General features: G+C 39.5%; 2 protein-coding genes across 3 annotated transcripts; one reads left to right on the top strand and one right to left on the bottom strand.

The window, feature by feature from the left end:
• The first annotated feature begins 15,758 nt into the window (after positions 1-15,758).
• LOC119408548 lies at positions 15,759-18,272 on the top strand. The gene is made up of 3 exons (XM_037675391.1): positions 15,759-16,479; positions 17,268-17,403; positions 17,483-18,272. The coding sequence occupies exons 1-3, from the start codon at positions 15,860-15,862 to the stop codon at positions 18,236-18,238; spliced, it is 1,512 nt and encodes a 503-aa protein (XP_037531319.1). The 5' UTR covers positions 15,759-15,859; the 3' UTR covers positions 18,239-18,272.
• On the bottom strand, positions 18,261-21,295 carry LOC119408549. 2 transcript variants are annotated; one of them, XM_037675393.1, is made up of 6 exons: positions 21,076-21,295; positions 20,015-20,209; positions 19,851-19,930; positions 19,496-19,550; positions 19,021-19,283; positions 18,261-18,594 (listed from the first exon to the last, which is right to left on the bottom strand). In XM_037675393.1, exons 1-6 carry the CDS (start codon positions 21,172-21,174, stop codon positions 18,378-18,380), a joined length of 909 nt encoding a protein of 302 aa, XP_037531321.1. In that variant the 5' UTR covers positions 21,175-21,295; the 3' UTR covers positions 18,261-18,377. The 2 variants fall into 2 exon arrangements, with proteins under 2 accessions (XP_037531321.1, XP_037531320.1); XM_037675392.1 differs by having other exon boundaries at positions 18,261-19,283.
• Positions 21,296-27,483: the final 6,188 nt, after the last annotated feature.

Genomic DNA, 27,483 nt, shown 5'->3' on the forward strand with positions numbered 1-27,483 from the left:
TTGTATATTAATATTTTTTAATTATTATATGAATAAACTTACTGCTTACCCTACCTACTCTTCCACTTGGACAGTTACAAACACTTCAAAACTTGGGGCCTCTAACACAGGCCTTGGACTTTATGGGTTCTGCACAGTTTATTTTCTATTCTTAGGATGTCACTCTTCTGGACAGAGATCTCTGAGGTTGTTCCTGAGATCTGTTGGAACCACCAACACCAGTTTCAGGGTCACAGCACTGAGTGCTCTGACCACAAGGACTACTGACGCGTTGACTCTCCACAACTTCTGTATCGCCTCTTTCAGCCTTCAAGCTTTGCACGCTCCTTCCTGATGTTACAATCACTCAGGATTGCTACATCTATTCAATTCAGTTCAGTTCAGTTTATTTCTATAGTGCCAAGTCACAACAGAAGTCATCTCAGGGCACTGAACAGAAACATTCCCATACATAAAAAGCCAATTATTAAAAGTTATTTACCTAAGGAATCCAGCAGATTGCATTGAATTGTCACTTCATCACAGTCTCCCATCCTGAGCAAGCACATTGGCAACAGTGGAAAGAAAAACTTCCTTTTAACAGAAAAAACCTCCAGCAGAACCAGGCTCAGGATGTGCAGTCATCTACTTCAACTGGCTGAGGTTTGAAAGGGCAGAAAGAAGAAACAAACAAACACAGAATGGCAGGTCCAGATATAGGTCCAGGTGTTTCTGAAAGACAAAAACACACACACACATGTTAAGGATTAAAAAAAAAATACAAATACAAAACAGGTAGAGCAGAGTAAGTAAAGACAGTAGTAGAGTGCAAAGTGTGGTCAGTTTGTCCTCCAGCAGTCTAAGCCTATAGCAGCATAACTAAGGGACAGCTCAGGAAACCCAAGCTGACCCTAACTATAGGATTTATCAAAAAGGAAAATCTTAAGCCTAGTTTTAAAACTGGATAATGTGTCAGCCTCATGGACAGAGATTGGAAGTTGGTTCCACAAGAGAGGAGCCTGATCACTGATAACTGATATCAGCCACTTCCTCATTCTGCTGGTGGTACATGCCATGCAGGAGTTTATCCTTCCTTCCATGTTGGTTCCTCTTATTCATCCTCTTCCACATTGGGTTTGTGCTGCTGATGAGACAATCACTCATCATTTAATGAATGGGAATTTTCCTCCTGATGGAGCCAAGATCTAAGTTGTTTTACCCTGCGTGGTGGCTTGGATGCTCACTAGTCCTCTGCCTCTCCTTTCTCATGCTCCCCATGAGGGTGGAACCCTCAAGGGGAGCTTTTGTGTCTTGATGTCTGTGGCCTCTATCTCCTCCTTTGGCCAGGCTATTATACCAGCTGGGTATCTGATGACTGACACTGCATTCGTGTTGATGCATGTTGCAAAGAGTAAAATTTATTTTTGATTGGCAACTTTAGAGTGTTTTTAATTAATTAGTATTATAAGACTTTTTTTTTGCTAATGACACAAATGTTGCAGAAAAGCCAAAACAAATTTAGCATTTAAACAATGATAGAAATCTTGTATGTGCTTTAAAATGTAGGATACAATGTTTTATTTTGTTCTCCAACAGTTTACTATGCTCTGATGTTGATTTTTTTAAATTTATGTTTTCAATAAATGCGGCTTAGATTTTCATGTGTGATTTTAAACAGACGTTTATATAAACAGGCCGCAACACATTTTCTTTCTTTTTATCTTCTTACAATGGTGAAGATTCAATAAGGTACAAATCCCAAATGTCTTCGGTTTAAGGTACCTAAATCCTATTTCAAAATAAGTCCAGAAAATGGTGTCTCTTCTTTTCAACATCCTGAAAGCAATAAACTAAAGCAATGCAGTGATAAACTTGTCTTGTCTCTTCCTGAGAGGTAAAGTCAGGTAAAGCTGAAGGCAAGATGTGACGCTGAAAGACATTTCCAATCTCACAAATGTAATTCTAAGGCCACAACACCAGTCCCCCTGCAAGATGAATGCTGGCACATAACAGTACTTTACTCGATGCAATATGTTTCGGACTGCGTTCCAAAATACAGTTTTGTAGGTTTTATTTTTTATTCAGGGTCCTTGTTTCTCTCTTTTTCTTTTTCCAGTTTGCATATAAATCACTACACAAATGCTGTTTTACCTGGATAATACAAGAAAGGGATTTATTGGTAATGATGTTATCAGCCAGCATGACTTCAGTAATAAATCATTCTGTCAGAATGGAAGCTTTGAAGTTTGCTAAAACGTGCATAACTGTTTCCAGAGCAGCTTGCTGAGCTGTCTGCAACAGCAAGGAGCTGACCTTCTCACAGCAGGTAGGTGAAAAACATGGTTCTGCCAACATGTGTTCGCTGACAATCTGACTGCATGGAGCCCGTCTGGAACTCAAGGGGAACCACTTCTGTCTAAAGTGAACTCGCACCCTAATGTAATACACACAACTGTCACATATGTCTGGACTCTACATAAGATTTATTCAAATTTACAGTTGGATTTGGTGCTGACTTTGGACCAGAACAAATTAAGAAGGTGTCCCTGAGGTACCAAACCTTTAGACACACTCTTAACGGGGTCTTTCATAGAAGAAGGTTTCTGTGTAAAAGTTATGAACACATAACATCTTACTTGTTGCAGATATAATTTTGAACACCCTCCGCTTGAAGAAACTGAGTTTAAATTAGATAGAACAGATGAGCTAATGACTATTCTGAACATTGGACCAAACTGAATTGCTGCTATCTTAAAACAGCTCTTGTCTCCAGAACTGCACAGCAGTTCATGCTAATGCTGCTTTCTAAACTTTTACATTCTTGTAAATGTTGCATTACATTAATATTTACACAGAACTTTATGGTTATTTACAAGAAATAGTAGCAACAGTAATTTGCTTTGGCTCTTCCAGAGCAGCCTGACAGCTCTTACAGAATGATTTTTATAGTATTTGTGCTGGAATAATTGTGTTGTGCAAAATTGATGGCAGTGTAAACCTTTAAATAATGGTCTCTAGATGGATTGTCATGATGAGCTAAAAATGGTCAATCTGAGCAGCTCCACTCCGCCTAAACCTCAGATTGTCACTTCAATCAGAATTATATGGAACACCAAAATGCTCAAAATTAAATAAATAAATAAAACATTATGATCCTCCATAGGAACTACACATTTCACATTTTCATATAAACTGGTCCAGGTGACATGATTTAACCATTTTTGTTGTAATCTACCTGGATTATTGAGTTTATAAACCTTTTTAATAGGGACTACAGGCCACATATTATTAGTTTTGTGACCTTTAGTTTGGATTAATCTATAAATGTATCCATATTTCACCACAGATGAACTGTTCCTGTTGCCATATCTTCTGAAATAAAACTGCCAAACACAAAGTCATATAAAAGGAATGGGTAGAATATCGCCCTGTGATGGACACTATGAATTACGGTAGGAACGCTATGAAACGCTGCGAGTTGTTTCAAAATAAAAGCTGTTAATTATGTCATTCTTGCTGGTGTACATGCAATTAAAGGTAATTCTTGAACTTATATCAGCAAGAATGACATAATTAACAGTTTTTTTTTAAAAACAACTTATTTTGAAACTCAACGTCAGATCTTGTTGAAACTTGGTGAACAACATCTGGAGGTCTTCTAGGGAAGGGTCAGCCTGAAGTGAGAGTGGTTTCTGCAAAGTATCAGTTTTTTGTATTTAAAGCTTCAGGGAAAACTGACATTCTCACACAATGGACTTACATAACCAGAGATAACAGTGATACAAGTGAAATTGATATGGCTCAACACTCACAGGCGGACATTAAAAGCATACCAACAAGAATTACATAATTAACAGCTTTTATTTTCAGCTTTGATTTTGAAAGCAACTCGCAGCATTTTTGCAGCGTTCCTACCATAATTCATAGTGTAAACGTGCACAATCACACCAGTGAGGGCTCAAGGATCCTAGTGGAGGGTCACTCTACTGCAGTATAACTCGACTCACAACTGTATCTCATGAGAACGTAATCCTCTCAATTTGATCTGCTAAAGTTACCTGAGCTGAACGAAGTTCATGCAGCTCTGCCATCTTTCATAACTGTTGACCTAGCAAGTTGTTGCTAGTTTCTACGGCTAGCTGTGCCTGCAGTGAGCCTGGAAAACTAATGGATGTGAAGGATCAGACAATAGGTGTGCAGGTCCAACCCACTGACATTGATTGACAGCTGAATCATTCTGCTGAAAAATGTCTTTATGAAATAAATAAGCCATCATGGAAAACCCAACTGTGAAATAAAAGAATAATAAAAATAAAAAAAAGCCATACTAATGAGCTTAGATACTTATTTCATAATATTTATTTATTTAATTAATTTTGACCATTTTGGTGTTCCGTAGATTTAAATTCTGTTTCTTCATGTTAAAGTTGTTTAAAGAGCTATCTATAACAGGTGGGATATTAACTGTTCATAAAACCAGTATCTCACTGGGCTGTGATTGTTGGTCATTAAATGTTGAATGGTATATGCAAAGAAGTCTCCAAACTTTTGGAGGGGTTCTACTTTTCTGAGTTGCATTGGTTCACAGTCTCGTCTTTAGAAATTAAATTGTGTTTTTAATAATTTTCCCTCAAAATAGTGACAAAATTGTTACTACCATCTGGAACCCGTTTCAAATTCTTCTCAATTTAGAGTTGGTACTTTTAGAGGTTTAGAGCTATATTTTAAAATGGAATGAGATCTTTCAAACAATGTAAGTCCCAAATGTCCAGGTCTAACTATGCCGATAAGTAATATTTGAAAAACTGCTCCGAATCTGCATATTTTCATTAAAACTGTACTCCCATGTGGAAAAAAATTATGTGCATGGTCCGGAATAGGGTTTTGCAAGATGTGAAATTATTGGCTCACTGGTTGCTTGAATGCTAAAAGAAGTCATTGAGACTGCACCCAACATTTTGTCAATTTCCTTCAACTTTGAGTCAGAAAGTAATCTCAAACAATTGCACCTCAATGAGAAGGCTTAACCCTTCCACATAAAGTTATTTCAAAGTATCTTAACTATCCTTTTAACCTTCAAAATACATTATTAAATGTGTTTGCACGTATAGTGAGCTCCATCATCTTCTTAACTGTGTGTGTGTGTTTGTGTGTGGGGGAGCGTGTGTGTGTAAGTAAAACTTTCCTGATTTCCTTCAGTGATAGATTCATTGAGATGTCCCCTCTGCTCCCATATCTTCGTCCTTCCCACTTCCCAGACTTTCCCAGCCAGGCTCATTTCCTCTTGGCCCATTACATTTCATCATCGAAGTTATCCTTCCTGTCATAAGTGGCCATTGGCTTTTAACAAGACGCAGGAGGCCAGTGAAGCAAGCATGGTTAAATGCTCTCTGCCCCAGTACTTCTCTCACTTGAATGCAGGGATGATGGAGTCTCGTGTCTGGAAGCTTTATTTCCCCTGCGGGCACTCTGGCGTATTGTGGGTCATTTGTAGTGCTTAGAAGGCTGAACTACTGAACATATCTCAGCACAAACCTTCTTCAGAAGACCAGAAAGCCTCAGCATCAGTGTGTAAGCCTAAAGCCAACAAGGAGAAGGAGAGATATCATAATGAACTGGTTTTCTATCACAGTGACAAAGCTGGATGGCATTAAGCTGTGGTGGAGACAGTCTGCAGCAAGATTTCAACTGAGCTATAAATGTCTTTATAACAAAACCCAACAGCAAGACTATCTAAACACCTCCTTAACTGTTGTTAATACACCTTACAAGACTCCCAGTCTCGCAAAGTTTTGTTAAAAAATACAACATGGGCAGGTTTACTTCAGTAAATTCTTGTTTTTGTTCAAATAAGTTTCTGACAGTGAAATAAAAGTATGTTGAAAAACTTACCGCAGGCCAACATGACATTTTCCAGGGAGACTAGTAATTGATAAAGACAAGAAACAGTAATGTTGTTATTCTTATAAATTCTGATTTTAAATTTGGATTTTGAATTCTGGCCCTGGGATGGACTTGCGACCCGTCCAGTTCAGACATGTTCCTGTTTTTAGTTTTCTACACAAGTTTATAATCTAGCTGTTTTTGTTTCATTTTTTTTGTTATTATTTATTATTACTATTCTCTTTCATTTGTTCTTCTCAATTAGTATGCTTTCTTTTATGATTGTCTGCTGGTTCTTTGTTGTCTACTGTTGTCATCACGCTTTGTTAAAATCCGGTCTCTCTTATAAATGAGTCCCTGAGGCTCAACGGGACTAACCTGTATAAATAAAAGTTGACTGAATGCTCTCAATCTTCTGACTGGGGTTTCGATCAAGACACTTCTAGTCTTTGTTGCACTGTCTAGGGCTTTACCTCATCCATCCAGCGTATTCATTGTGTTGGCGATGATTAGGCTGCATTTCTCATCACCAATTTAATTATGCAGTAAAATATACAAATACTCAGCTTAGTACACCAAGGCCACCCTGCTAAATCTTAAAGCTAACACAAACAACACAGTTTGGAGAAACCTAAAAGGAAACAAGTTCCCATGGGACGAGATAAGGCATTATGGATTACAGAACAGATTACTTATTTAATCTCTCTGAATAACCAACCCTCCACTATTGTGAATAAATTGGATTTTGTTGCCTTTTGGACCCTTTGGATCCGCAGTATATACCCAAAATATATAAAATTATTCAGCAACACCTGGCATAGGTTGTTTCCTTGATGATGATTAAATAAAAAAAACTAAAAAAAAAACTTGATGAACAATATGACCACATATTGTTTCACTGCATTGTAGAACCACTGAGGTGTGCAGCACAAAAGGATATTGGATTTTAGGGCATTAATCTATATAGTCTGTAAGTCCCAACTGTATAAACTAGATCTAATTCTTTAATTTGAGTATCGGAATAAAAAATAGTATTGGCTGATACTTAATCCTAAATTATTCATCTCGGTGACAAAAATATCTTGATCCAGAACTCTCTAAAATACATCTACTATTTTAGAAATTATACAAATACTGAGTGTCTTAAAATAGGGATTTTTCTATGTGTTTGATGCAAAGTGAAAAAAGCTTCTGGTTTATTTTATTATTTTTTTTTGCTAAACATACTATTTATTGTTTGATCAGATAATACACGGTATTTCAGTATGGATACTAATACAGTTGAAAAGCATAACAAAAAATATCTTAAACAATTTCAACAAAAATTATTGTTTTTTGTTCACTGCTATATTATACTGAAGCAACACATATCACAGCCTGATACCGATACCTGCTGTAGGGGAACACCACCTCAGAAAAAGAACACCTCATCTCAGAAAACAGTTCATCTCAGCTTAAACGGAAAAAGAGTTCACCTCATCTCAAACAAACATCATTCATGTGTTTTGTGCTTAAAATGTTTAAAATCAGATGCATCTATTCCCTTGGGAACAAACAGACTTTGCTTTACAGGTGTCCAGCTCAGCAATAACTTCTTAGTTGGCACTAATGAAAGTGTAATAAAAAAAAACTGTCACTTTGTTAACTTCACTGCCAATATGAACTCATTTCCTATGAAACGGACAGATCGTTCTAATGAGTTTTGGTTCAACTGACCTCGAAGCTGAAACATCTGCTGAGACTTTAACTTTTATCAAAAAGGAGTATTACTCCCAGGATGGATTCCCATGAAGATAACACATTTTAAAGAACCCTTTGTTTAATACCATACCATACCATTTTATTTATAGAGCACTTTAAACAGCTATAAGGCCAAAGTGCTGTACAGACAGAACAACAGACAACACACGAAGCAAAATACAAAATGAAGTAAATTCAAAAATATAGACATAAAATAGATGCAGATAATAAATATGACGACAAACCAGTGTGGAGCGTACAGGTTCAAAACACAGATCCTCTGGTGTTGAAAGCTACTGAATAGTAGTGGGTTTTTAAATGGGATTTGAAAACCAAGAGGGAGGGGGCCAGTCTGACAAGCAGAGGTAACTCGTTCCAAAGTCTTGGTCCTGCTACAGAGAAGGCCCTGTCATCTCTGCGCTTAAGACGAGTTCCTGGAACTGTGAGGAGCAACTGGTCCACTGACCTCAGGGAACGTGGTGGGACATACGGTTAATGACATTTTCTTTTCAGGAGATGAACAGCAACATCTTTTGATGAACATTGCATGTTGTTTCAAAAGCTTCAGAACTGAATGTTTATTTATGAAAATGTGTGTTTTAAGTAATCTCTCTTTAAGATAATCACTTGTCTTATGTTTTTCTTTTAAAAAGAAGAGTGTCTTTTAAAGGCAGACAGAGAAAATGGACATTAGATTTTATCAAACATGACAAAGAGTTAGGACCACCCCTCTTCCGAGAGGTGGACCAAAGTCAATCTATAACACACAGACAGTTAAGTTAAGTTTCACTTCTTCATTATCTTATTCATCTTCACTTCTTCTTCATCTTCAACTTCAATCACCTTTGCTACTTCTACACAACCCACTTCAACTTCCTCCTAGTGAGATATCCTAGGAAGGAAGAGAAAGGGAGAGAAGCAGCCTTTTCTTCAAACGTCTCAGGACGAGAGAACCTGACCGAACCAGAGCCATCGCACCGCAGAGTGATAAATTCCAGCTGACTTCAGAGCCAGTGGCTGGACCTTCGTCCCTCCAATGGTGATAGGTGACTTTTGAGGAGACAATCTGCCTCTCAGTCACCCGATCATCTCAGGCCTTGCTGGTATCATTTTAAGCAGTTGTGGAACATTCTGACAGCTCGTTCTGGTGAGAGAGACCCTTTAATGCCTTTCTGGTGATCATGCATCACAATAATCTTGCTTTACACACACTACAACTCATTTAGACACAATTTTAACTACTTCACAAACAGAACCAGTCCAAAAATCTGCTGTTTTAAAGTTTCACTGATTTGAATAATCACGTAGACCTTTGATACAAAACTATTCATTATTCATTTGTTTGTTATGCATAATCTTCATCAGATATATCACAGGTTATTATTTTTGTAATAAAATACATAAAATCAACTAAATCTGTGATTATTTTGGCATATCTGTGCGTATTAACTGATTTGATGCCCTTTAAACACGAGAAAAGGATCCACGTTTCAGTTTACATTTAATTTAGGGTTAGAGACTGATTTTTCCTCTGAAAAGAGGTGGTGCCCACACACAATGAGGTTATTTGCAAAATAAATGCATATCTTATGAGCTTAACTCATAACTGATAATTTACAATATATGTCCAACCCCATATCCCTCTACACTGTAAATACTATATACATACCAGAAACCAACCTAGGTAAGTACCGATTATGCACCAAGTACTTACTGATAAATATGAGGTTTGCACTGTGTAAGTTTCGGTTAGTACCTAGCAAATACCAGGTAAATATGCAACCAGGTATAAGCATCTCTCAGTTGTGTTATTAACAACACACACTCCTCTTGGATCAAACACTTCACATAGACAGAGTATGGACACAACACTTTAACCTCTTCAGCCACTGGATTATCAACTTTCGAGGCTTCTCTGGGCTACTCTCTCCATCTGTTTCCAAGACATACCAACGTGGCCCTTCTTTGGACTTCTGAACAAAACAATAGTTTTGCAGACAGCCATTGTTCCAGCACTATCTTACTCCCCCTGTCAAAAGGTATGGATTTCCACTCATGACATCAATATCAAAGACACTCCTAGAAAGTTGAGACCTGGATATATTGGTTCCTACCCCATTAAAAAAAAAAAATCATTAGTCCATCTGCACTCAAACTCAAGTTAGCTTCTCATATGCAAATTCACCTGGCATTCCATGTCTCACAAATTAATATTGTATCAGAAAAGTCTCTCTTTTGATTGTTGATTATTATTTGTGTCATTGCATAGGCATTGGTGTATCATTTCAAGATTAAATACCAAAGCACGGACATTGAGAAGAAACAGAACTCAAACTCAGGGATCAAATGTAAGTGGATTTTTCTTACAAGTGACAATTAGGAAGATATGTACAGGTGGCACTGGGTAGGACATGAAAAGAGAGGATCACAGGTAAGTAAGGTTCCAGGTAATGTAGGTCCAGATATCTCTGAGAACTATTTCTTACAGCTTCCTTCAGACTTGTCCATATACAGTAGAGAGGGAGTGGAGGATTCCAGGTTGGTAGAGGATACTAGTGGTTTAAACACAAAAGATACTCTGTAGGTCCAGGGTCTGGTTCTCAGGAAACAGCAACGATTGGTATGTAATGTTCCAGCGTCAGAATGAACACTTCAGCAGGCTCAAATATGCCTTGAGCTCATCATCCAGATTGGACCCATCTGTTGCTTATTGGTGCCTGCCTGTCTCAAAGAGAACTGCAGAGGAAAATCACTGGAATCCCACATGGGGCATCTTATTTATTTTTGGTTTCATTCAGTTTTCTAAAAGTATTTACTTCAGTAATTTTAAAAACACTTAAGATATTAAAATGTGCAGTTCTTTGAAACATTGAGTTTTTAATATATATGTGAAGTTCACACACACACACAAAAAGAACTTCAGCATTATAATAGTAAGAGCAATATTTTTCGGTTTACAGTATATTAGGCTGTTAGACTCATGAATCTCTAACTAGAATAATCACTGTGAAAAACCATATCATGTTGCTGCTGATCTGTTTCATGTTGCTGCTGATCTGTTTCAATGTTGATGTGTTCATGCGTGCACATCTGTTCACAGACTCATGTTCACGTTTGTGCTGATGTTCAATGTTTTATGTTATGAGTGCTTAGTGTATATTTAGTTGATGTTTTTCTTAGTTCATATCTTAGATGTTATTACTGTTTTTCTTATACATTTTATTGTTGGATGTAACTGGGACCCTGCGTACATAATTTCGCTCCACCACATGTACCACATGAGGTGCGAATGACAATAAAGAAACTCTGACTCTGACTCTGACTGACTCTGATTTAGCTTGAATTGAACACAACTATCAACAAATAAGAATATTTATCTTCAGCAAACTTATAAAAATTATACTATAATCCAAACTTTTTGTTACCTCCTGTACACTGCTTTAAACTTTCGTGAACTGCAAGTTTAGATGGCTCATAGTGAGGTGTAAATGATGACTCATACTTCAGTGAATTTTATGTTGGCCAGTTAAATTGATTCTTGTTCAAACACTGTAACTGTTGCTTTTTTTATCCAATCCAACATCGTCTGTTCAAACCAAATCTGTACACCATTCCAAATATCTGTTCACGCAGATATGGGCTGGATGACTACAATTACGAGCACAACAGGACATTAATCTACAACACATAAACAATTTACTGATGGCATAAAAAAACCCAACAATAATGTAATGGATCTAAATCTCTCATGTTATAGGTGTAATGATGCCTGATAGGACTTTTAGTTTATGTCAGTCTGTCAAAGTGCGTATATGGAAGTGAAAGAAAATCTGGCTTGTCTACTGATGTCATCAGAGTGAGATAAACAGAGTGAGCGATAGAGATAAAAACTGCCTTCCATTTATTCACAGACCTCACTGCAAACATAAACTGAAATTAGAGGCATAGCAGGGAAATCAGTTTGATTAAACCTTGTACAAACATCCAAATGCAATCTCTGACAGAAGAAAACATGGACATCAAGACAGACAAACTAGTGTCTATGGAAGAGATAAATATGTTGTTTATATATATTTATAATCACCCGGTGCCAAAAAGCAAATCGTTTGTGTGTGTGTGCTTGTTAATGCTACTTTGTGAAGACCATTTTTGAACACGTACTACACTGTGAGGACCAACTGCTCTTTGTAGGGACCAAAGCCCGGTCCCCATAAGGTTCTAGTGTTGTTGGTGGGTTAGGGGTTAGGTTTAGGTTTAGGACTAAGGTGTGAATTAAGGATAGTTTAGGTTTAGGGTTAGGTATGTACTGGTAATGGTTAGGTAATGGTAGGGTAACGGTCAGGGTTAGGCTGTATAATAAAAAAAAGAAAAGAATGAAAGTCAATGCAAAATCCACATAAAGGCAGCAAGACAAACCTGTGCATGTGTGTGTGTGTGTGTATATGAGTTGTCTGTTACTAATATAACCCATGAACTACTGGATGAGTTTCATGAAACTTGCTGAAAGTTATCCACAACTGATTACTATTTGAAGTCAGCCTGATTCAATATGACTGTCACATCCAAGTGACCCTATAAAACACAACACTGGCTGTAACTCAGGTGACTGTACAGATATTGAGGTAAGTTTGATGTGGTGATATCTGACACTACGTTAGTTGTTTAGATTTAGTTATTAACAGCTGAACTCAGCATGGTGTTATCAAAATATACCATGAACAACATGATAGATTGTATTAAAACTTCAACAATTTAATCACTGTATATGTACATTTTGTAAATGAGTCCTTGAGGGAACTAACCCGTATAAATAAAGGTTAAATCTAAAACTGTTGTTTTTTAGTAAATCCAAATCAGGATAGCACCTTAGAAAACAAAATATTGGCTATAACTTTGGGATTGTAGTAGCTGATAGTCAGTGCATCACATACTCCAGGTCTTTCTTATTGTAACAGATCTTTCTTTCACTTTAGCATTACCTGCTAGGAGTCAGTCAAGGCTGTCCGAAAATAAAATACTGCATGAACCATCCATTCATTGTCTTTTACCCACTTCTTCCATTTTGGGTCACGGGGGTCGCCGGTGCCCATGTCCAGCATGTGCGAGGAGCGGGGGACTCACAGGGACACATAGAGACAAACGAGACAAACAACCATTCACTCTCTCACTCTCACCTAGGGACAATTTAGAGTTACCAATCAGGCTAACTTACATGTTTTTGGTCTGTGGGAGGAAACTGGAGTACTCGGAGAAAACCCACGCATGCACGGAGAGAACAAACAAAATCCACCCAGAAAGGCCCCTGGACCGGGATTTGAACCGGCAACCTTCTTGCTGAGAGGCAGCAGCTCTACCAGTTGTGCCAGCGTGCTGCCCCATACTGCATGAACCACTCAACAGAATTAAATGAAAATTGAATGTAATAAGTAGATGTATATTGACAAAGTTTAAGGTGGACACCACAGCTAATTGACATTAGTCAACACAGAAATTGTGATAATTTTATAGATATTCAGCTAAAACTTAACAAAAACAAATACTCAAAATGAAATCTTGTGAATTTGAACTTTATGTACATGCTGGTATATAAGGGTTAGTTACAACTTTTTTTTTTTTTTTTCCAACAGATGATGACTTTGTGCATTTTTCTTGCAATCCTTAAAAAAAAAAATCACAGGCTTTAATTTATGAAAAAAAAAAAGAGAAGCACAAAAAGACAGTCCTTAAAAAAAACATGAATTATCTTCAGCTTGGCATTAACTTGCTTTACTTTTTTTTTGTTTCAGTTCGACTGCAGATGTTAGGACACATTTTATTTTCCTTTCTCTTCTCTCTGTTGTTTCTTGTGCAGAGACTTGCTTGAGCGGGTGTAGATATGTCTGCGTGTACGTCTGTACGCTGCAGTCCTGGCAGAGATGCAGATAACAGTGTGGTTTGTGTTCGAGCAGCACCTGCTCCGTGAGGCTTGTAACTGTGATTTCAGGCATACTCATTATACAGCCCAAAGCTGCCTCCACACTGATTCAGCCAAAAAACACCCCTAATGGAGGATAATGAGCCACACAGTTTTCACAGCGCCCAGCAGACAATGAGCAGGAACGGAGTTTCCACAGAGTAGAAATGTGACTATCTTCAAGAAGAGAGTTGTGGCTGATCTGGTTTGTATTTTATCAATGATTAATTGCTAGTTCGTGAAAACCCCAAATTTTCAAGTTTGTTTCATTTCTTGTTCAAAGTGTAGTTTGACATTGACAGTATAGAGCCTGCACATACAGTATCTCTCCTAAAAAAATGCATCACATTAAAGACCTAGAATTTCCTGAGGACACATATCGTCCGCTGTCTTTCATGACTGAGTTTTCTGGTTCTGTGCTGGGAACAGAGCTTGAGTCCATCACATCGGTGGTAGAGGAAAGGGCCCTCAGTAAGCTACTATCCATTATGGACAATGCTGTCCATCCTCTGCACAGCTTCATCATGAAGCAGAGGAGATCCTTCAGCAGTAGACTGCTGTCCCAGCTCTGCTCCATGAACAGATTCAGGAAGGTCAAGGTGTCTTTATTGTCATTCACATCACATGTGGTACATGAGGTGGAATTAAACTATGTACACAGAGTCCATCCAATAAAAATGAAAAAATGAAAATAAAACTAGTAAGACTAAGAACTAAGAAATACTCTAATCTAAGAATATACGGAGCACTAATAGTACAAAACAATGCACCAAAGCAACAACAGCACGAACATGAGTCTGTGTGAGCAGATGAGGACTAATGAACACAGCAACATGAAATTAACCAGCATGAGATCAGCATCATGTATAGTCAGCAGCACATAACAACCAAATGGCATTACAATGATTTTTTTTGTTCACATTGATTATCCTGATTAGAGATTCATGAGTCTAACAGCCTCAGGGTAGAAGCTGTTCTTCAACCTAGTGGTTCTGCATTTAATGCTCCTCAACCTCCTTCCTGAGGGAAGCAGGGCAAAAAGTGTGGTTGCTGGGTGAGTGGGGCCTTTCATGATGCAAGTGGCCCTTTTCCTGCATCTGGAGGTGTAAAGGTCTGTGATGGTGGGGAGGCTGACTCCAACAGTCTTCTGTGCAGCCTTCACCACTCTCTGGAAAGCTTTTATTTCTGCAGCTGTGCAGCCTCCATGCCATCTGCTGATGATGGAGTACAGGATGTTCTCCACTGCACACCTGTAGAAGAAGGTGAGGAGTGAGCTTCACAGTCCAGCTCGTCTCAGCTGCCTGAGGAAGTAGAGTCTCTGATGAGCTTTCTTGATCAGGCTGGTGGTGTTGTTGCTCCAGCTGAGGTTGTCATTCAGGTGCACATCCAAGTACTTGTAGCTGGAGACCACTTCTACTGCAGATCCTCCTATGTTGGGTGGGGGGGGGGGGGGGGGTAATGTGTGTTCCGTCTGAAGTTCATGACCATCTCCTTCATCTTCTCCACATTGAATTGATGTGAAGGCTGTTCTTCCTGCACCAGCTCTCCAGGTGTTCCACCTCCTGCTTGTAGCTGGACTCATTGTTGTTTGTGATGCAACCATTCCTTTGTCCATCAGGCCATTAAAATGTTCAAGTCCTCTCTGTACAGTAAAAATAAGGTCTTGTAAATCTGCTGCACCCCATACACTTGTGCATGTGTATGTATATCTACATGCACATATGTATGTAACATGACTGTTAATTTTTTAGACCCCAAATGGCGGACTAAAGAAGCACAGACTCAGGTTTATAAAGAGTGATAGTTTATTTACTGTGCTGGTCAACAACTGTTTGGCTGCAGGAGGAAATGGGAGACAGGATGAACAGGGTGAATCCAGATTAGTTGTAGAGTTTGTCTTACAGTTGGATGTGTTGTAGGTCGTGCCGAAAAGGGAGAGATTCAGAGTCCATGGAGGAAGCAAGATCCAGAGGGGTGAGTATGATGTAAACAGTGGGTTGTTGTAGACAAATCCAGAACGGAGTTAGAGCTCAGTTGGGTATGCAGGATAGGCGAGCCAGACACAGCCAAGGAGCCAGGAAGGAGTCGAGCAGACACGATGGGCAGAACTGGACAGACGGGCAAAATGTCAACAGTTTAGTCAAGACAAACAAACACTTTCAGGTTTCAGGATGTTGCTGAATTACCAGAGGCAATAGGCTCTGTGCACATGCGTCCTGAATCACTTCCGCTTTGACCGGATGTCGGCATTCCAGTTTCCGGTTTAATTCCTGTATCCTGTCATCCCAGAGATAAACAACTAAAATGAGTGTTGCTGCGTCAAATAAACAAAAATATAACGTGCGTGGCAGCTTTAGATTTCAGCCGACGGTGTTTGGGTCTAAGGAGCACTGTTGTGTGCCGCTTTGCTCGTCTTCAGGTCGCTATAATAGCCGTTTGAGCTTTCACCGTTTCCCTAAGGAGACAAGCCTTCGTTTGTGCTGGCTGCAAAAAATCAGAAGAGAGGGATTTACGGTAACTCCTCACACCAAGGTATGTAGCCGACATTTCCTGGAGAATGAAGTAATTACTACAGAAAAGGGAAGACGAATTTTAGCAGCTGGGTCGGTTCCATCATTATTTGAGTGGAACAAATACAGCAGGAAGACACGAGCAGGTGTTTGGGAGCGCCGTTGTCGACCATCTAATCCAGAACCTGATTCGGCGGATCCAATTGAGGACAATGAACCACCCGTCATGGTACCTATGGTCGTGGACCATGACTACGGCGCCAGCAGAACCGTGTGTGTTGACCGGGAGCAATATCACAGCATGCTGAGAGAAATTGAGCAACTGAAAGAGCAGCTCCGATCCTGTAGTCTTCAAAAGCCGTTTGGACTGGAACGTTTTTCTACGTCACCAGAAGACATCAGATTTTACACCAGGTCAGAGTTGTAAAATCTAAATATTACGTTATGCCTCTGAAAAAAATTAATACGCTTTGAGTCATTGTATATTTTGTCACATTACAACCAAAAACAATTTCATTGTAATGTTCTTTGAGAGACCAACACAAGTACACACTTACTAGTGGAAATGAAATTATACATAATGTAACACATTATTATTATTATTATTATTATTATTATTATTATTATTAGTAGTAGTAGTAGTACTAGTACTAGTACTAGTACTAGTAGTACTGTATTTACAAATGATACTGAAAAGTGTGGTGTGTACGAGTAATCGGCTCCCTTTTCTGTAACCAATATTCCTTCAGAAATAGCTTTAATGATTACAAATGGCTATGGAGTCCACCCGTGTGTAAACTAATGTCAAATACAAATACAGCAGCTAGTGACAGCCTCAGGTCGGTGAAAATAGTTGGTTTCTGTGATTAGATGACACACAGGCTGACTATTATGCCATTAGCAATCATCAGGAAACTTATGAAGACTAGAAGTTACTCTCTGATTTAAGGGGGCTGAACATTTGTGCTCAAAATAGTTTTCAATTTATAAAAAAATTACAAACCTTCAAATCATGTATAATTTTCTTTCCACTTTACAACATAAAATTTCAAAGAAAGATATTTATGTTCTTAGTTGTACCGTGTCAAAATTTGAAAACTGTTTTCACAGTTATAAATGTGGAGAGTGACAGTTTATATATATATATATATATATATATATATATATATATATATATATATTTTTTTTTTTATGTGTTTTAGGTTCCCCTCATATGAGCATCTGAAGGCGTTTTGGAACTTGATCGAGGCAGCAACAGCCAAAATGGTCAGGGTCACCAGAGCAAAGAAAACCGACGTCATGAGTACAACAACTGAAACCCCTTTTACCAGACCAACTGTAAGTTACACACACACACACACACACACACAATGAGAATGCTGGTTTTGAACTAACATTTAAATAATTTTCTGTCCAGAAACTGCTGCCAATAGATGAGCTTTTTCTTTTCCTCTCCTACCTGTCTACTGGATGTACCCAGAGGGAACTGGGCCATCGATTTAACATCCACAGAGCAACAGTCAGCCGCATTATTGTGACATGGGCCAACTTCCTGTACTGCTTATTGGGCTCAATTTGTGTGTGGATGTCTCCTGCAGCTGTGAGTTCCAGTCTTCCACAGGATTTTGATGGCCGCTACAGTGACACACAAGTTATCCTGGACTGTACAGAACTACGGTGTCAAACACCTTCATCCCTGCTCCTCCAGAGTGAAGTCTTCTCCACCTACAAATCCCACTGTACCTTTAAGGCCATGGTGGGCATGTCTCCTCACGGAGCCCTGACATTTGTGTCAGCACTGTTTGAGGGTTCCATGAGTGACAAGGAAGTGTTCCGTCAATCAGGGATTACATCACTCTTGACACTGGACATGGCCATCATGGTGGACAAGGGATTCTTGGTGGATGATCTCGTACCTGGGACTGTTCATCGTCCTGCCTTCCTCTCCAAGAGGGCCCAAATGTCAGAGGTCGACGTTTTGAAGACCCAGTCCATTGCCCGTTTGAGGGTGCATGTTGAGAGGTTAATAAGAAGAGTTAAAGAAAATAAACTCTTTGATTCCACTATCCCTCTCTCCATTGCAGGAAGCATAAACCAAATTTTTACAGTTGCCTGTCTCCTGTCAAATTACCAAAATGGACCTTTGGTCAGGAAATGGAGATATGAAGTTTGACAGAAAAGCTGATGGCACAGTCTTGAAGAAACAGAAAATGCTGTCATTTACTTACATTGACATTGTCTTACATTTGTAAATAGATATTCATGATGGAAATATTTTGAAACAAATTTGTACATTTGATTTGATCAAACTCCTAATTTAGACATTTCTGCAGGTAAACATAGAAAAAATATCTGTCTACTTTGTGTTTGATTGAATCCATCACATTAGTGTCTGCATAAATTCTTTGAATAAGAATATCTTCCTCAGCTGAGACAACAAAATCACACCAGTTCATCCCAGTTATTAGCATCTGCCCCTGAACCTGCCAATAGTAAACATGAGTTTTTTTTAGTTCCAATTTGCCTGACTTCATTTGGAGATATGGACAGTCAACATAACTTTTCACATTTGGACACTTAATCTCAATCAGCCCGAACTGACATGGCTCAGAAGGATCAAAGATCAATCCGTCTGGAGATGCCCCTAGCCAAGGAGCATCAGGGTGAATCACAAATCCACAGGGATAGTGGTTGACTCTTTTAATTTGACAATATTCCCAGATAGCATCTGCCTCTAATTCAAGCCCTCTCTTCATAGCTGCAGTCTGATAGGTCCCTTGCAGCAGACGATTTGCCAGATCTTCCTCAGATTTATCTTGAACCTGGCAGATCTCCCTGAAGCGGGAGGCAGTCAACCTATGCCTCCTTAGCTGATGCCATTCAGGACATGTACTCTGTGCTCTGGTAGCACATTCAAATTTATTCACCATGTCCCAGGTGACCTCCATACTTTTAAGGTGTAGCTGTTGTGGTTCAGAACAAACAAACATGCTTTTTGATGGCTGTAGGTGGTAGTTCTTAAGAGGCAGAGATGGGCGGGGTGGTGCAGCATGGAAGGACATGTCTCTCTTTGCTGTTGCTGGCTGTTGGTAGGACAGAGGACTTCCAGCCTGAACTTTGCCAAGGGCAGAGTCAACAAGGGGAAATTCATGGCTGATTCCCATGCTGCAGATCATTGGTGCATCAGCTGCTGCAAAATCTTCATACACCTCGGAAACCTGGGAAAGTGAAAACAATTATTTCAATAAAATGTAAAATACATGTATATCAACTAATTTTAAGCCCTCAAAAATTCTACACTTTACAAAGAGACAGCACTTGAAAATAAAATTATTCAATACACCGGTAAGTCTACAACTCTTTGTTAGTACATTGTAGCCTACTGTTAATTTCATTTTTATTTATCAGTAATTTAAATACAACTACTTACTCTAAGGACAGAAAGGTCCGGCAAATCCCCACTAAGGCCTTTGTAGAGTGTGCTCCTGTGTATAAAAATAAGAAAAGAACATGAGTCAAAAATAGAATACCCACATGCATTTCGTTCAGATATGAAACATAAAATAATAGTGTTTTTCAAGCCTGGTCCTCAAGGCACACTGTCCTGCATGTTTGAGATTTGTCCCTGCTTAAACACAGCTCATTTCAGTTGGTAACTGATTAACAACTGTATCAGCTGTGTTAATGCAGGGAAATCTATAAAGCATGCAGAGCAGTGTGCCTTGAGGACCAGGGTTGAGAAACACTGTTGTAATACATCAGAATTTTTATTGATTTTTTTTTACCTTACACCCTCTGTTGTTGCTCCACTCTTCGGTTTAGCAGACAGCACAGTCATCTTGTCCACGGGGCCAGGTTTTATACCCTATTCAGTTATCCATGACACAGTTACAAGTTATACGGCAAGAAAATGTAATAAATTGAGTCTATTATTGAAGAGAAAACTTACTAAAGTTCTGGGCTTGTGCCACTGCTGTTCTCCTTCTGTACAGCTTAGTACAGGGGGGACCACTGACAGTTTCAGCTCAGAATAATGTGCTGACTGGAACAGCAAAGCCACACAGTGGTTGCATAATGCTGCACCAGCAACACACGTACAGCTGTGGTGAATCAGCTCCACAGGACACGAGTCTTTCAGGACCACCTGCATAAGAATGTCATAGTAAGAACTTATTATCTTAGCTTGGTCACTCATCAGCCATTCTTTCATGATGCAATCTTGCTTCCCAAATATTTTTTTATAACTAATGTCATAGAACCATAGTATCATGTTATGTGATTATATATTTAGTTTGGAGTATGTTCTATGAAGGTCAAGAGTAGTGTAATACAATTATCACAAGATTACATCTTAAATGAATGGATGAGATAAAGATAACTTGATTTCAAAACACTTTTAACCCAGTGTTAATTTGGTAATTCATGCATATTAGTTTTACTTAAATCTAAAGAATACACTCACAGTCTCTGTAACATTATCCAGGTATTTTTACCTAGCGGGTCTCCTCTGGGTTAAAAGTAACACATAACAACCATAAAAGAAGAACAATGCATGCAGCAAATAACCAAATGGGGACAAGCAAGGCCAAACTCACGTGTTAATATTCATCAAATAGCCAATTCCATTTTATTTTTATTTAAGAATTAATTACCACCTTAGCTAAATCCCCATTAACATTAGGAACGTCGGGTTACTGAACCAACAATCTTAAAACTGTCATCTGAACAATCCTATCTTCACCCTACACTTAAACTGTGAGGTTTTTCATTTTTCTTCATGGACCTGTGACACAGAGCCCTGACAACGACTTCACCTGTGTCCTGATTTTTGCTAGAAACTGAGAAGAGCAGAATGTTAGTAGAATGATCACAAAATATGAGCCTTTTGTTTAAGTGTGGAAAACCTGTTTCTATAACGTGAGTATACACAAAAATGGTCGTGTTGCTAATAGCCTAACGTTAGCTGCAAACAGTTAGCAACATCACAACGATCAAACTAACGTTACTTACCCTCGTAGTTGTGCAGGTAACTTGAGATATACAATTTAAATCCCTTGTTACGTTTGCTTGTCGGAGCAGGGGACCAGCCATCAACAATACGATGAACATCGCTGATATTTATCTTGGGCAGCTCTTGTAAACATCTAGAAAACGCCATTTTCACCGAGACCGGGGATTAGACCGGAAACTGGAATGCCGACATCCGGTCAAAGGGGAAGTGATTCAGGACGCATGTGCACAGAGCCTATTAATGCTCCAGCGTAGGCTGAACGTCTGGCCGAGGCTTAAATAGTGCAGGAGGTGCAGGTCTGAAAACAGATGTAGGTGAGGCTAATCAGCTGATTAGCTGCTGTGGAGGAAGGTGATTAGGGTGGTAAAACTGAGAAAACTACAGTATGTATGCTTAGATATGTATGTACTGTATAAACTGTATAGGTTATTCATAATAATAATAATAATAATAATACTTTATTTATAAAGTCCTTTAAAACAACCACAGCTGCAACAAATTGCTGTACACATAAAATCAAGACAATTTAAACAAATGAAAAATAAAACCGTTGTTAAAACATTAAGATCAATAATGTTGACCTTAATGTGTTTAAGATCAACACATTGACAATAAATACAGTGCAGAACAAATTCAGTCTGTGCTAAAAGCCAGGGAGTAAAAAATCTGTTTTTAAAAGAGTTTTAAAACTGGACAGTGAAGGGGCTCGTCTGATGAGAAGAGAGAGATCGTTCCACAGTCTTGAAGCGGGAACAGAAAAAGCTCTGTCTCCTCTGAGCCTCCGTTTGGACCTCGGCACCTCCAGGAGCAGCTGATCAGCTGATCTGAGGCAGAGATCAGGAGAGGATGGGTGAAGCAGCTCAGAGAGGTAGGATGTGGCAAGACTATTAAAACTTTTAAAAACAAATAAAATAATCTTAAAATGAACTCTAAAATGAACAGTGGAGTGAAGCCAGAGTGGGGGTGATGTGCTCCTTCTTATGAACTCCAGTTAGAAGCCAAGCAGCATTCTGGACTAACTGGAGATGTCTGAGGGAGGACTGGCTGACTCCAAGGTAAAGAGCGTCGCAGTAATCCAGCCAAGATGTGACGAAGGCATGGATTATTGTTTTCAGCTGCTGCTGTGAGAGGATGAGCTTTACCTTAGCCAGATGAGTAGCACTCCCTACCACCTTGTGCATGTGCATATACAGACCCTTTCCAAAAAAAATTGAATATCATGGAAAAGTTGTTTAACTTCCATAATTCCATTCAAAAAGTTAATATTTAATAGATGATAGATTCAGGGCCCACAATTTAAACAATTTCAAATATTTATTTGTTTATTTTTTACATAATTTGGGCTTCCTGTCACGTTTTCTGCTCTGCCTGCCACAGTTCCTGTTCATGTTAGTTTGTTTCATCTCAACTCCTGTCAACCTGCACCTCAGTCTGCTCATGTAACCACGCCCACTCAGCTGAGTCACCACAATCAGCCCTCATGCAGCTCACCTGTTGTCACCTGTATGACCCCACAGCCACACTAATCAGTGCCAGATTATTGAAAGCCTCACCGTGAGTAAATGTCCAGCATCCATGCCACAGTTTTGTTTGTCTTCCTGGTTCATGCTAGTGATGAGCAAATGAAGCTTTTATGAAGCATTGAACCAGTTGGGCCAAATTGTTTCAAAAATAGGTTAATTTGTTGAAGCTTCAGTTACAGTGGCCTCTTGTGGCAATTTGCAATGCTGCTCTCAAATTAGGCGTTACGCTTTTGGTGGCACACACCGAAGAACTACTAGTGTTAAAGAAACTACTTTACTGTGGTAAAAAAATAAAAACTGATTTTTTAAATTCATCAACTTTCTATGTTGTCTGGTTTGAAAATTTATTTATGCATACATGTTTTTGAATAAAGATTGATACATGTGCATTGAAGAGATTTAATAACAATGTTGCAATGGTATTGTGCTTGTGTAACTGTGGCAGAGTCCGAGTCTTTATCATTCTTAAAAATAATGAAATGACGTCTCCAGCTTCTCCATGTTTGGCGCTGAACTGTCTAATCATAGAGGAGGTATCATGATGATTCAGTTCAGTTGAACACACCAAACACTGCACCTGCACAAATACACTAATGTAAATAAAAACATTAATTTGAACCCATATATGATTATTAAAATCACATACGTCATTTATTTATTTATATTAAATACATGGGTTAGATAATGTATTCCCTGCTGAACATTACTATAACTTTTTTGACATTTAAATGCCAAAACCACCTTATCATGAGCAGAAAGAAGTGTTCCCACATGTTAGAACGACCTCTTTTCCTGGCTGCCTCCATAATTACTCAATTTCAACTTTATCAACAACACAACAGCAAAAATACACCTACTCTCCAACACATTGCAAACATTTTAGAGCTGTTTTAAAGTGTTGAGCGCTCTCAATTCAAAACTGTCTCAACCTGTCACCTGTCAGAATCGAGACGAGACGGTGCCAGGGAATCAGCTGATTGGACCGCAAATTAGTCAAACGATTCATTCTGACAACGAAACAGTTTGTGTTTCGGACGTCACGTGTCACGTGACTTTTTCCGCACCAAAACAGGCTCCGAAGCAGTGCTCTGATGTAATTTTACTGCAGGGTTCGAAGCATGTTTTGAAGCTTTTGTTTCATACTGCCATCACTAGTTCTGACTTCATGCCTGTCTTACGGATTACCCATTTTGACCATGCCTGCTTGCTTTGGATTGTCTACTTTGCTTATGGTAACGACCTCTGCCTTCTCTACAACGACCACGTCTATCGGATCACGATTCAAGTCTGGTTTCGGATTTCTGATCTTCTGTGCATGACCCTCGCATGTCTCCCTGGACCAGTCTTTTGGATCGTCCTCCTAACTGCTTCAAGCTCAGCCCTGCCTCAAAACCAGCTCACCTTCTCCAACAGTGACATCACACAATCCAACTCTAAAGAAATCCGTCCTCGCCTGTTTACGAAGGTTGGTGTTTATAAACTGAACAATCAAACCAAAGTCATTGAACTCCAATTCACTAACCTTCCTGTCTCTTCAGATCGTGCTGGCCCAAGGACTCCGACCTCCACCAGAAGCTGTTTATCAATAAATCTTTTAAACCTTCCTGCTGTCTGTGATCTGGTTTGAATCCCTAAATCTGGTTCTTGTTACTTCCAGCTCATGAAACCCACGAAAACAGGATTAAAAAAAAAAAAAAATAGATTACTGTGAAGAATTCAGTCCAAATGTTGCAGGGCACGAATATTTTAAACTGAGTGTGACACACTAATCATCTACTAAACTTAAAGCACCTGCTCAGCTTTCCCCAGGTGTCATTAAATTGCTTCAGTTTGGTTCAGTTGTCTCAGTTTGGTTCAATATGGGGAAGACTGCAGACACAGCTGGCCAGAAGACCATCATTGATACCCTCCATAGGATGGGTAAGCCACAAAAGTTCATAGCTCATGAGGCTGGCTGTTCACAGAGAGCTGTGTCCAAGCATATCAATGGAAAGTCTAGAAGGGCAAAATGTGTCAGGAGAAGATGCACCAGCAAAAGAGATGACCGTGGGCTTCAGCGGATTATCAAACAGAGAAGATTCCAGAATCTGTCAGAGATCCAGAAAAAGTGGAATGAGGCGGGAGTCACAGCTTCAAAAACCACCACATTCAGACACATCCGGGAGATGGGCTACAACTGTCGGGTTCCTCGGTCCTCTTTTCTGATGAAAGTAAAGTGTGTCTTTCATTTGGAAATCAATGTCCAAGGGTTTGGAGGAAGAAGGGTGAGGAACAGAGCCCATACTGCTTGAGGTCCAGTGTGAAATATCAACAATCAGTCATGATTTGGGGTGCAATGTCCGGTGCAGGTGTTGGTAAACTCTGCTTTATTAAATCCAAGGTCACCGCAACAGTCTACCAGAATGTTTTAGAGGACTTCATGATTCCTTCTGCTGAGGATCTGTATGGAGATGCAGATTTCATCTTCCAGCAGGACCTGGCCCGTGTCCATACTGCCAGAAGCACCAAAACCCGGTTTGATGCCCATGCCACAGTGCTTGGCTGGCCAGCCAACTCACTGGACCTAAACCCCATTGAGAATCTATGGGGTGTTCTCAAGAGGAAAATGAAGGTCACCAGACCCAACAACAAAGAAGAGCTGGCTGCAAGCATCAAGGAAATCTGGGCTTCCATAACTCCCAGTCCAGTGGCGGATTCACCGTCGGGCACGACGGGACACTTCCCGGTGGCCTGGTTGCCGAGGAACGGGACTAAAGGCTCGGTTCGGGTCGCACGGACTTTATTATTTTAAATAAACAATTCACTTTTGCCTGGGCTCAGGTCTCACGCTGCACTGCAGCGACGGAGAAAGCCTGGCACATCCCCCGGCCGGGCCGGCCCCCTCCCTTCCTTTTCTGTGTGTCACAGAGCAGAGACACACACACACACATTGCGCCCGCCCCCCTCCCCACCCTAGGACTCGCGCTCCCGACGGTGTTGGCACGCGGTGCGTGCATCTCTGAGTTGTAGAATGGAGCAACAGAGACAGCCAAAGAAGAGGAAAGGTGGAGCAGAGAGAGAGAGGATAAAAAAGAGAAAAGCTCTGGCCGCGGATGCTGCTAAGTGCTATAAATTAATGCTTGTTCGTAATGGAGCAGGTAAGAGAAACACTTGTGTTGAAAAAATTGAACTCTGGCACAGTTTATCAGCACAGCTTAATATCCACATGCTAGCTTCACTTTGAGGGACCTAAGTGGGCCAAAACTGACTTAATATAGCAAATGTTTTTAAGTTTTTACAAAGAATATTGCAAATTTTATAATATGGGTTAGGATCTGAAAAAAGTTTAATGTTGAAATGTCTAGGAATTCAGATTTTTTTGTATCTAAAAAAGTTAAGTCAGGTCCTCTGGACAAATAAAAAAAAAACTTGTTGAAACTTTTGTCTTTAATCCAAAAAACTAAGTTCAGTCTTATGCATAGCAAAATATAGGGCAACATAATTTCAGTTTATGTGATTTGAGGATGGATTATTGCACCACAGAAGAAAGATTTATGTAGGTATTCAGTTAGACGTGTGCAAACAACATGCATTCAAAGTGCGCTCAATTGAACTCAGTCTTGGTGGTTTGCGTTAATCAGGTGGTGGTGGCCTGGGATGGTATCAAAATTCCCGGCCTGGATTATTGTCCCAGTCCGCCCCTGTCCCAGTCAATGCCACAGGCTGATTGTCTCAATGCCACGTCACATCGAGGCAGCGATTAAGGCAAAGGGATTCCCACCAAGTACTGAAGATTGACCTATCATTTTGAAAGTACCATACTTTGATTGATTTGTTGTGATCCTAATTTCTTTATTTTTTTTCTACAAAACTGAGTAATTTGGGCTGATGTCTTCACAGTATTCTATTTTTTTTTTAAATCCTGTTTTCATGGGTTTCATGAGCTGGAAGCCCAAATTATGTAAAAATAACGAAATGAATACTTGAAATTGTTTAAATTGTGGGTCCTGAATCTATCATACATGAACTTTTTGAATGCAATTATGGAAGTTAAACAACTTTTCCATGATATTCTATTTTTTTTTGGAAAGGGTTTGTGTGTGTGTATATATTTATTATTATTTTTTATTTTTTTCAAATTTACTCTGCTTCTTTTTTGAACATTCATATGCATTTTTTTTTTCTGCACTACTGCATGCCTCAAATCCCCACCCCCACCCCCCACCCCCACCCCCGGGATTAACAAAGTAACTAAAAGCTTAAACCAAGAACTCTTAAACGACGGGAAAAGTTAAAAACAAGGCTTATTCAAATAGAACAAAACTCTGCAGCAGAACTTACCAACGGGTTGAGAGAAGATGGTAAGTTTGTTGATTTTGTTGTGATTTTTAATTAGAGAACAAGATTTTACAGTATTTGTTTTCCAGGCTCTGAGGAGGGGGCAGAGGATTCTGGAGTAACATGGTGGGTAGGTGCAGGCAGCAGATGAGCATGCTGGAAGATGGCGGAGCAGGCCAGCAGGTGGACGCCGAGACAAAGCTGTTTTTTTCCAGAGCAGTAAGCCAGAGGATCATTGCAGGAATGAAGGTGACTTACACAGACCAATTATGGAGCGGAAGCAGTGAGCAGAACTGTACACCAGCAGGGTGACGCTCACACGAGGGGAACAGGAGGTTCACAAAAGGGTCCTGGAGAAAGGTAAGTGTTAATTAGCCTTCTTTTGCTTCACTGGTAGTCACACAGGGACAGGTGAACACAGAAGTAACTCTGACGCAGGAACATCACCATGAGATGACTAATGTACCCCTGAAGAATACTGTCTCAGCTCCACCTAATAAACCCTGAGTGTCAATCATTTCATCCAGAACAGCTGAGAGCTATTAAGCTGTATTGCTAACGTATACT

The sequence above is a fragment of the Nematolebias whitei genome, chromosome 4, assembly GCF_014905685.2.
Source record: "Nematolebias whitei isolate Nwh7 chromosome 4, NemWhi1, whole genome shotgun sequence".
In the NCBI taxonomy this organism is placed as follows: Eukaryota; Metazoa; Chordata; class Actinopteri; order Cyprinodontiformes; family Rivulidae; genus Nematolebias; species Nematolebias whitei.

Coding starts and splice junctions, on each gene's coding strand:
- LOC119408549 (XM_037675392.1), bottom strand. CDS start 21,174: ATGTTCATCGTATTGTTGATGGCTGGTCCCCTGCTCCGACAAGCAAAC. Junction 20,210..21,075: donor TTACCTGCACAACTACGAGG/GTAAGTAACGTT, acceptor ATTCTTATGCAG/GTGGTCCTGAAAGACTCGTG. Junction 19,284..19,495: donor CGGACCTTTCTGTCCTTAGA/GTAAGTAGTTGT, acceptor TCACTTTCCCAG/GTTTCCGAGGTGTATGAAGA.
- LOC119408548 (XM_037675391.1), top strand. CDS start 15,860: ATGAGTGTTGCTGCGTCAAATAAACAAAAATATAACGTGCGTGGCAGC. Junction 16,480..17,267: donor GACATCAGATTTTACACCAG/GTCAGAGTTGTA, acceptor TATGTGTTTTAG/GTTCCCCTCATATGAGCATC. Junction 17,404..17,482: donor CCCCTTTTACCAGACCAACT/GTAAGTTACACA, acceptor TTTTCTGTCCAG/AAACTGCTGCCAATAGATGA.